General features: G+C 53.3%; 2 protein-coding genes across 2 annotated transcripts in view; both read left to right on the top strand.

Annotated features, from left to right (window-relative positions):
• The first annotated feature begins 1,037 nt into the window (after positions 1-1,037).
• Positions 1,038-4,660, top strand: ETV7 (ets variant 7). The gene is given in 9 exon segments (XM_009874509.1): positions 1,038-1,071; positions 1,353-1,517; positions 1,798-1,903; positions 2,648-2,925; positions 3,215-3,357; positions 3,688-3,788; positions 4,413-4,482; positions 4,485-4,605; positions 4,608-4,660. Coding segments are annotated over 8 exon segments (936 nt in total). The 5' UTR covers positions 1,038-1,071; positions 1,353-1,453.
• Positions 4,661-8,594: 3,934 nt separating this feature from the next.
• LOC104277766 overlaps positions 8,595-10,476 on the top strand; it is a 3,924-nt gene continuing 2,042 nt past the window's right edge. The window contains exons 1-3 of the mRNA XM_009874512.1: positions 8,595-8,626; positions 9,720-10,056; positions 10,291-10,441. Coding sequence (XP_009872814.1) covers positions 8,595-8,626; positions 9,720-10,056; positions 10,291-10,441 — 520 coding nt within the window. The remainder of the gene's footprint in view (positions 8,627-9,719; positions 10,057-10,290; positions 10,442-10,476) is intronic.

The raw sequence follows: 10,476 nt of genomic DNA, 5'->3' as shown, positions 1-10,476 counted from the left end.
CTGCTCCATCAGAGCACACTGATTTTTTTCTTCGCTTCTGATTTCCAGGGGGGCTCAGCTCCTCTGCCTCCCCCTACACACAGCCGAGGAACCCTGGCTGCTCGAACCACCTCCAAAAATCTGCCTGAGGGTGTATTGAAGTGCTGAGAGTTGGCAGCCACTTTGGGAAATACCTTTTGGTGGCAAAATTGTTAATTTTTCCAGGGAATGAAGCTGAGAAATTGCCTGGATTCGTGTTAATAGATTTTTAAGGGGAAACATTACCTGCTCGGCTGCCAGTAATATTTCAAGGTGTAGCAGGGTCTGAGCTCACGGGCTGTGGGTGAGAGCCCAGGGGCAGAGCGGGGGCGATTCCTACCCCCCACCCCAGCCTGTCCTCCCAGCTCTGACCATCTCGCCCCTTCGCTGAGGCTGGAGGGGCTCTTAGTGAGCGACAGAGAGGCAGGAGCAATTCTCGAGGGCTTGGGCGAACAGGACGAAAGGAACCCTCTAAACCCTAGGATGAATGTTTCCACTTCTGCCCGGGTGATCCCTGGGGAAAACGTTAGAGACATCCCTTCATACGTTTTTTTAAAAGACAAAAATCTACGCGCTGTTGTTGCCAGCTGTATTTTCACAACACTGAAGAACTGAAGTGTTGTCCTAAATCCCTGGGCATCCAACGAGCGTCTGAGGATCCGGCAGGAAGCAGGAGGCAGCACAGGCACTGCAGGTTTTGCCAGGCTTGGCTGCATCTTCTACATCCCTGCAGCCGTGGGGCAGCGGGGATGGTTAATAACCCTCGTCTGGAGCCTGCATGAGAAAGTAAAGAACTGGAGGAAGAGGAGGGGATCTCTGGCTACTAATGCTGCCTTGGGCAACCAGAGATTCACCCTGGGGCCAGCGTGGAAGAGCAGGATCAGAGCTGGGAATTTCCACCCCCCGCACTGATGTGTTTGATCTCTTCTCCACAGGGGAAGGTGGTGGCCAGCTCTTCCAGCCCCCTGGTCACAGCTTCGTCACCAGCCCTGTCCCAGGCCAGACACGCACCCATCGGCGAGGGGGAGATCTTCCAGCTGCCAGGCGGGCTGAGTGAGTAAATGTTGAGCAAGTCAACGCTGCTTAATAAAGGAGTTCCCACAGGTTGGCACATGGTGGGAACATGGTGTGCCATGCAGGGACCATTCTCTGCTGTCAAGGGGGGCCAGATGGACCAGTCGTCAGGGTTCATTTTCTCTCTTTTGGGCATTTTTGACCTGTGAGTGCTTAATATAATATAAAGGGGAAGTTTGGTAATGGAGAGGACCAGTATCCCACCCTGCCCCTCAGCAGTCTCCAAGAGGGAGACGAGTTGTTGCTGCTCCTGGTTTCAGGAATCCAGCCCTCACTGTGGAGCAAGGACGACGTGATCCACTGGCTGAGATGGGCTGAGAAAGAGTATTCCCTTCGGCCAACTGACGAAAGCAAGTTTGAAATGAACGGCAGAGCCCTGTGCATCCTCACCAAGGATGACTTCAGATACCGAGCTCCGAGCTCAGGTTAGACCGAGCACCAGGGGGTTTCTGAGGACCAGCCAAGTACCACCCAAGCCGTGGTCTGCTGAGAGGGGCTGGATGGGTGCCAGCAGGCCAGGCTTTAGCTCTGGCCAGGTGGGTGCCGAGACAAGGACAACCCTCTTCCTTCCTTTGGTCCATCTGGACTGCAAATGCTTTGGGATGGGGAATAACCTCTTGCTCTGAAGCACAGAAATCTGAGCAACATCATCAACTTGCGAGAGACTGTACCACAAAGCCACCTGAACACTTTCCTTCCCTGCAGGCGATGTGTTGTATGAAATACTCCAGTACATTAAGACTCAAAGAAGAGCTCTGGTGTGCAGCCCTTTGCTGAGCTCTCCCTGCAGGGAAGCCAGGAGCACGGAGGAAGGTACGACGGAGAACGGCAGAGCTTGCCCTCAGCTACAGTAGGTTGTGCACATCTGAGGGGTGAAGCTCAGCCAGCAAGGCAAGCAGGACAGTCCCAGAGATAGCAGCCAGGTCCAACAAAGTCCAGGTCATCAAGGAAGTTTGTAATGACGAAGCAGGTTTGGTCAGAATCCAGCCTAGACAGCATCAGGTGGGTTCCATAGTGACCAGGTCAGGCGGTGGCTGTGCTAGAAGTTTATCTGCAGGTTGAGATTGGGGTCAGGGAGGGTCAGCAGCCAGACAGAGGCACAGCTATAGCTGAGGAGGGGCTAAGAAGCTGGGACTGACCTTGAATAGAGCTTCTGGGCCGAGGAGTGGAGTAGGGAGAAGTTCCAGCTGAGGCTGGCCAGGGCCAGTGAGGCTCATTAATGCCCTTGGGGGGCTTAGGTAGGAGTTAGAGTGGGAACAGGTTGGTACTGGTGTCTGCCTCTGTGTTGACCTGGATCTGTGAGTGCTTTCCTGAGCTCTTCTGCTTGCTCAGGTGAAGGGTGGTGAACACCTTAAGCTCCCACAACCGCTTAGGAGGGAGTTTTTTGTGTATTCTTCTCTTCTAGCTTTTCCTCTGTGTCTGACCCTCACCCTGCTTGGCATCTCTCCCTGACCTTCTGCTGTTCCTGCCATAGGAAAGTCCCAGCACCTGCCCTCTCTGGCTGGGCTGGCACTAGGCTGAGAACCAACCTGGGCTGGCCCTCCTCACCCGTTTCGGGGCTTTGGAAGATCTCCTGGGACCTGCCATCCTGTGCCGCAAGTGGGCTTATCTATTTATTAAGGTATTTGTTTCTTATTTCAGAGACAGACTGCAGCGCTGAGGCTGCCCCAGTTGCTGTTTCATCCTACCTGGGTTGTGCAGAACAGCCCGTGTCCCGCGGCCACACGGAGCCCCTGAACCTCTCCCACTGCAGCACAGAGAGCAGCTCCGGGGCGGACACCATCTGCTCTTTCCCCGCAGCCCTGTCGGCCCCAGCAGATGGGAAAATTGCAGGTAAATGTGAACTTATAGCCTAGTTCCTTGGGAAAATGAGACTGTGCTTTGCGCTGTCTGCCCACCTGCCTCCCTTCCATTTATTCCATGCATCCGTGTGTGTTTCCCTGCCTCAGTTTCCCCACCTGAAAAATTGAAGTTCCTGCTAGGGTTTTGAGATCGAGCAGTACAAGTGCTGTGCACGAGCTCTGGGCTCTTTTTATATTTATTATCACTGCTAACGTGCAATCCTGGAGCACAGGTGCCTTAGTGGGAGCTCTGCGACTATTTATTCTCCACCAACGCTCAGACTGCAGGTTGCTCTGGGATTATGTGTACCAGCTCCTCTCCGACAGCCGCTACGAGCCTTACATCAAGTGGGAAGATAAGGAAGCCAAGGTCTTCCGGGTCGTTAACCCAAACGGACTTGCCCAGCTCTGGGGGAACCATAAGGTAAACGCAACTGAGAATAAATTTGTCACTCCTGGGCTCCTGCCATCTCATCTTCATGATCTTTTCCCCAGAGCTGATGGTGCAGGGACTGGGAAGGGTGGGACGGAGCGGGCGCAGGGTGATGGGAGATGCCAGCCTCCTGGTGAGGCTTTCTCATCCCCTGGAGAGCAAACCGTGGTGGCTGTGGACCCAGAAGCAAGTCTGGGTTAGGGATCTGCAACACCCACGACCCACCTGGAACGTCCCACGTGTGGTCCTGCTGCAGATGGACCCAAACCAGGTGTTGGTGCTTTTACTCAACGCCCCCCTCCAATTCTTTTCTCCTTCCAGAACCGGGTGAACATGACGTACGAGAAGATGTCACGAGCCCTCAGGCATTACTACAAACTCAACATCATCAAAAAGGAGCCGGGGCAGAAGCTGTTGTTCAGGTGAGGTGAAGCAGATCAGAGAAACCAGCTCCCTGGGATGGTGCGGATGGGGCACAGCAAGGTGATGGGCTCCAGGTGCGGGATGAAGCAGCTGCCCCCCCTGAAAATGCAGTGACCTGGTGGGTTTGTGTCCTCTGCACACTTGGAGCTGGGCTCCAAGTCCCTCCTGATGCCCTCTCCAGGGCTGCGGGGCAGCACCCGGCAGCTGTCCTGCACCGAGTCCTGCTGGTGCTGGAGAAAATGCCCTGGAGCCCACCCAAGCGGGGTAGGTCCCTCCTGTTCCCCAGTGACCCCAGGCCTGGGGTCCACCTCCAGACAAAGGAAAGGGTGGAAATAAGCCTCCTCTTTTCAGTGCTTCTGCTTCCCTGGGGCTAGTTTGAACTCCAAATGAGTTCATGATGATTCCAAATGAGTTCATGAGTTCTGATGAGCACTGAGCTCCTCTCCCCAGCCCTCCTGAGTGCAAAGCAAGAGGTGGGATCCTCAGCAAAGCCCAGGGCCAGCAAGTCCCCTCTGGTGAGCTTCAGAGCTCAGCTGGTGAGGGGCAAAGGCTCCAGCATTTACAGTCTGGTCTGGGGCTGGATTTGGACGTGCCGTTAAAACCATTATAAAAATGTTTTGCAGGTTTTTGAAGACTCCTGGGGAGATCATCCACGAGAAAGCCAGCAAGCTGGAGCAGCTGGAGAATGAGGACCCCATGAAGATGTGAAAGAAGACGCACTGGAGGTTTCACTGTAGGAAATCTTTGAAGGTGACACTTGCAGTACATTGCAGACAGGCTTGTGCTCTGCTGGGAAGTGCTGGCATACTTGCATCTCCTGGACACGGAGCTGGTCCTGGATTTCAAAACCTGCCTTGAGCCAAAGCTGTGACATCTCTGGGGCTTCATTAGCAAAAGGGACACTCAAGCTGTCCCCCAGCCCCGAAAGTGCAGGTGATCGTGTGGGCTGGTCTTCTGCTTGCTTCTCTTCTGCCCTCGGGGAGGGAACGTGATGTTTTTGCTCAGCAAACGTTGATGCTCCTCTTCAATGTTCAAACTTGCTAGTAAAGACTGCTCCGTTCTTCCAGTGACACATGCTGGGCAGAGAGCACCGGGGTGCGTGCTTCAGGTCGAGCATCCACCCAAGTGCTTTTGGAGCAAGTGGTGACCCTAAAAGTGAACATGCTGCTCTGAATCAGCTATTTCCCTGATTGGAGAATGGATTTCTATCACAGATATGCTGTGCGCTGTAACCTCGTCGTCTCCTACGGGCTTGCTCCTGTGATTTGAAGGTGGGAGCGTGCCGAAATATCTACCTGGATCAGGCCTGGCTGATGCCCTAAGCTGGGTCTCATTTCAACTTCTTTCCCTCCGTGTAATGCTTTTTGTAATTAAAATATCATCTAATATTTTCAAATTGCTTTTTCAGTGAGGAAATAAAATTCCGTGACTGTGTGAGGCTGAAAATCCCACTTCTTGCTGCTTGAAGGTCTGAAACGGGGAAATGCAAACCTTCCTCATTTCAGACCAATTGCCATGAGCACCCAGATCTTGTCCCCAAGCAGGGGCAGCTCCTAAAGCAGAGTGCAACAGTCTGAGCTGCTCGTGGGTGAAGGCAGCGTGAACAGCCAGCATTTCGTAGCTGTGTGGGCGAGCACAGGTGAAGCAGCGTCATGTTTCATGGCTGATGGGAGAAGCTGAGCTCCTTCCAACCTCGGTTTTGCACCACTGCAGAAATTATCCTGCTGCCTTGCTCTGGACCCGTGCCCAAGCTGCTGTCTCCGAGCTGCATCAGCAGCGGTTTTGGGGCAGCAGCGCTCTGAATGGGCCTGGGAATTGTCAGTCTTGTGGAAAAACTTTAGTAAGGCTTGGTGACTGAGGTTTTCACCAAAACTTGTTGTTGCCAACATGAAGGTAGAGTCCCTTTTGCCGTAGCTGGTGGTGTTTCTCCAAAACTGTTTGATACCCATTAAATGGAGCCTGGAGATGCTGGCGGGCAGCAAGAGATGGTTCTGGGTCACATTGGTTGGCAAAAAGTCACCAGTACAACACCCATCTCCGGAAATGTTGACTGAGAAGTTTCACTTCCAGAAAAAAGTCACCAGCTCGTTGGCAAAGTGCAAGTGTTTGAGAAATCAAGTGATGGAGGAGAAGGAAATGAGAAGCTCTAATGAGGTAAATGAGCATAGAGCTTCAGCCTTTGGGAGGTCCCAGCTAGGAAGGGAGGCTGAGATCTCTGCTAGGAGAGCGGGCTGGAGGTGACCCAGCACCCAGAGAGCTGCAGCCTGGGGATGCACCATACCAGGGAGGTGCGGTGAAGCACCCAGACCCCATCCCTCCTTCCACAAAAGGTGCTTCATGTCCCAGGGAAGACTAAAGCCAGATCTTTCTTGGGGTGAAACCTAGCAGAGAGTCAGAATAAGTCCTGCCCAGCCCTGAAGAGCAACTTTGTTGGGAAAGCAGTCCTTGTTCCTTAACAACTGTCCCACCTCAGCCCTCCATCACTCTTGGGCTACACACCCATGGGTGCATTTTTCCTGACTTCCTAACAAGACATCAGCCCCGCTTTCTTCCCATGGAAATAGCCCGGAAGATCCTGTCACTTCTCCAGCCTGTGGGGTTTGTTTTGCTGGAGCAGGTGACAGTCGGTGACCCCGGTGCTCGTGCCATGCTCGCAGGGAGCGTGCGAGATGCTCTCTCTCCACCTGTTTCTCCTGCGATGACTAAGGATCATGCTGGGCTTCACGGGGATTCCCCAGCCTGGTTGGGAAGCTGCCAGAAGGACTCAGTCCTCCCTGTGCCGTGCTGCCATGGCTCCGGAGGCATCTCGGAGGGTGAAAACGAAAGGGCACCTTTGCAAGGATGGGCTGCAAGCTCTTGCCATGCTTCTAGGAAGCGCTCGTGTCCTTCCCGGTACAATGTTCCTCTTTTCCCCGCTGTAAGCAGAGGCGGCGGGGCTGTAAATCTGCTGCTTTCCTGGAACAGGGACCCATCCTGCTGGGTAAACAGCCGAGCAATCACCGCTCATCCCGGCACGTTTAGCGCTCCGTATCTCTTCCCCCAGCTCTGGTTTGTCCTGGCTGTCTTGCAAACTTCTTTTCCTTATGGCCCTCTCACATCAGGTTTGAGCACGTCCCAAATCCCAAAAGGGGACTTGGATAAATGGATCCAGAATCACAGTTCAGGTCGTGATTTTTTTTTCCTGGAGTAGCTTTGGGTATCCCATCTTCAGGCTGTCTCCAGAGATGCTGCTACAAAGAGGAAAAGCCTGCAAGAGGCTGTAAGTCGAGGCTGGTTCTCAGTTTAATCATGAGAAGTCCTCCACGAGCAGGGACGGCGTTTGGACTCAGCCGTGTGCGATGTGGCAACTTCTCCAAACTGGAGGTGGCCAAGTTGTGCCCCATTACCAGAGTGGATGCGGCTTTTTGTTTTATGGATGTTGCAGAGAGAAAGAAAAACAATAAAATTGATTGTGAAACTCCTTCTCACCCACTGGAATCGACCTGCTTATGAACGGACGTGGTCATATGCTAGTTAGCAACACGGAGCTCCTCGTGGGTGGTTTAATTATTTATCAGAAGTAGATGGAGATGCTGAAAAACAAAGCCAGGTGATCCCTAATCAATACTAGACTCTGATTCATCGGTGTAGGCTCAGGAGAAATGGAGGGAAATGATCTAGATCTCCCTCAATTATAGGAAACGACTGTAAAAAATTTATGGAAACAGGAAAAAAGAAAATAATCCCGGGCTGTTTCAATTGCAAGATGAACCCATTATCGGGAGAAGATAATTTTCATCCGGGAGGAACATGGTCAGCACGTTTTCCCAGCTGAAAATGAAAGAAAAGGCGGTGGAAATCTCGCTGCGGGGTTTTTCCAAAGCCGCTGCCCGGCAAATTGAGCCGCCCGGAGCCCCGGCCCCGCCCGGTGCAGTACGAGGTGTTGCCATCAGGTGGCAAAAGAGTGATGGGGACGGTGGGCGACAGCCAGCAGGAGGGGGCACGGGGGTCCGAGGGGGTGATTGTGGGGCCACTTGAGTCTTGAGTGTGTGAGAAAGGCGTAAGAAGATTTTTTTCTGGCCCGGGGAGCAGGTTGTAGGTGTTTGGATGTGCAGCTCCCTCGGGCGGGTTCGGCCCTGGGGGGATGCTCTGCCCCGGGGGGTGCGACTGCGGGGGTGCAAAGGATTCGTGGTCCTGTTTCACACCTCAGGGTGGGTGCGTGGGCTGTGTGAAGGACCCCAGGGTGGGTTTCCAGGACGTTGCAGCCCAGCCGTGCCCGGTGTTTTTGGCCACAAGCCAAGAGCTCACTGCCCTGGCCCCGCACAGCCCCCGGGATCTGCTAGCCTGGAAGCTCCTGGGATGTGAGAGGGGGCAATAATCTGCATTGAAACTCCATTTATTTGAGCAAGTTACAGCTTCTCCTTACAAAAACAACTCAGAAAAAGCTCTACGTGGCATCACGCCCATTAAAAAAAACCCACAGGGACCAACGGCAAACCAATACCAAGCGCCAAACAACTGCAGTAGATAGCTGGTTTCAAAGGCCGGTGCTCACACCAGCTGACAGGTGATTTTTATGCTGTTTTGCTGCTGTTTGTCATAAGGAAATTGTTTTCTTCTCCAGCGAAACTCACGCCTGCTGGTTTTCCGCCACGAGGGAGGTGATATTGGGGATCCCAGGCGGAAGCGTTGGCCGCTCTGCTACCTGAGTGGCTGCTAAAAATAGGAATTACTCACCCAGGCACCAGCCTCAGGTATAAAAAAGGCACCTCCCAGGAGAGCCTGGCAACTCTTAGTGCCCGTGGCTGAGGAGTTTGTCTTGACACATGTCCAGAAGGGCAGAAATACTGATGGAAAGGTAAATACCAAAAGAGCAAATAAAGAATTATGTGGCAAATGTACTAGAACCGATCAAAGTAGGATGGGGGGTTCTGCTTTGCCGTGATTAAATCTAGCAGGATGATTTATTATCGGGTGGTCTGGTGGCTTTGGTGTTGGCTTGGATGAAGGAAACTTGCCTTCTCGATTAATAAAAAGGCCAAGGTGGGGTGGGTGGGTGTGCTTGCACGTTGGGATGATGCTCATCTAGGCCGAGCGGAGGCTGACACCCGGCCCTGGGGCGGGTTGTACGGCTGAACCTGCCGGATCCCGGTGTTGGCTTCTCCGGTGCTGTTCGGTGGTGGAGAAAGTCTGGTTTGGGTCTGGTTCTCTGAAAGGGGAAATTGGTTTTGGAAGTAGAGCCAGGACAAGGTGCAGGCACAACTCTCCTGTTCATCAGTAGCAGCATCTTCTGTTTAATTTTGCTTGGAGATGTAGAGAAAAAAGGCAATGGGAGAAGCAGGGATGGAGGCCTCCAAGCTGCACTCGCAGCCCTACACTGCTGAGAGCTCAAAGGGAGGCTGTGTCATCGCAAGAGCTTGGCAGATATTGGCAGTGACTGAGGATATTTGCAAAAGCCCCCGTCACCCTTGGCCTCTCCAAGGGCTGGGAGACCCCACCTCTGTCAGGGAATGATTTTTCCAGGCCAGTTCTTTAAGGGGAGGTACTAAAAAGCCCAGGTTGTGTGATTTGTCAGGGGAAAGGTGCTCCTCATTTGTAATGTGGGAATACATTTGATAGGAAGTTGCAGCAGCTGGATTAAACCCTCCGGATGATAACCTGCCTCTCTCTCTGAGACGTGCCAGTTCATCTCCCCACCCTCCCCAGTTTCGGTTCCTTTATCAGCCGTGTCTATAGCCCATTGTAAAACCCTCGCGTGTGCAGTCCATGTAAGGAGCACTCAGATAACAACTATAAAAGGGGTTGATCATTTACTGGGAGCATAAATTGTCTCAGACACCCAAAGCACCCTTGTGTGCCAAATCGGGGGTGATTTCCATCATGCCCAACTCGACTGTGCAGCGTCCTGGGGAAAGCAAAAATCAGGCTGAAAATGTTTTTTCTCTCTGCAGCAACGTGCAGGCTCTGGCTTCGGAGAAGCCTCGGTGGGATGAGGGGAGGCAGCCGTCGGGGAAGATTCTCTCGCTGGACAGGCAAGAGGCCAAGAAAGTGCTGGAGATCTACGTCAGCCGCTCACTGAGCTGCCACGAAAACTTGCTGGTGACCAAGAAGACGCTTCAGGGGGGAGCCAGGAAGCAAGGGAGGAAGGTGCCTGAGCTGCAAAGGTCAAAAAGCGACTTCTGCAAGTACTCGTGTGCCAAGCTCAGCCTCAAGAAGGACCATGAGGAGGGACCCAAAGCACCTCACCTCGATGGGGCTCTGGATGATGAGGACAAAGCTCCTGGGGAGGTCCCTAAAGAGGAGCCAGAGCCCAAGAGGAAAAGCACAAAAAACTCTTGCCAGAGCAAAACCCAATGCACTTGGTTCAAAAGTCTCTTGAATTTCCTCTTCAAGAAGAGCCCTGAGGAGGAGAAGGAAAATGCAGGACAAAAAGCAAAGGAGAAAGGAGCCAAAGCTCCTCACAGCTCCAAACTAGAAGGGGCTAAAGCACCAGGAGGCTACTCAAGCACATCCTCCCCGCAGGGCAGAGCCTTGAAGAAGAGACCCAGCCTCAAGAAGGTTTTCTCCTTCAAGAAGCATGCAGAGGAGGAGCGGGGAGAGGTGGCAGCCGAGGCGAGGGCCAAGCGACCCAGCTGCCTCCCGCTGCGGCATTTCCAGGCGCCGGTTACGCCAGGTGGGACCCCCACCACCCCTCAACCTGCTCCTAGC

The sequence above is a fragment of the Apaloderma vittatum genome, unplaced genomic scaffold (genome assembly GCF_000703405.1).
Source record: "Apaloderma vittatum isolate BGI_N311 unplaced genomic scaffold, ASM70340v1 scaffold30738, whole genome shotgun sequence".
Taxonomy (NCBI): domain Eukaryota; kingdom Metazoa; phylum Chordata; class Aves; order Trogoniformes; family Trogonidae; genus Apaloderma; species Apaloderma vittatum.
The sequence above is the reverse complement of the archived record's forward strand: the minus strand, read 5'-3'. Positions and strand labels throughout refer to the sequence as shown.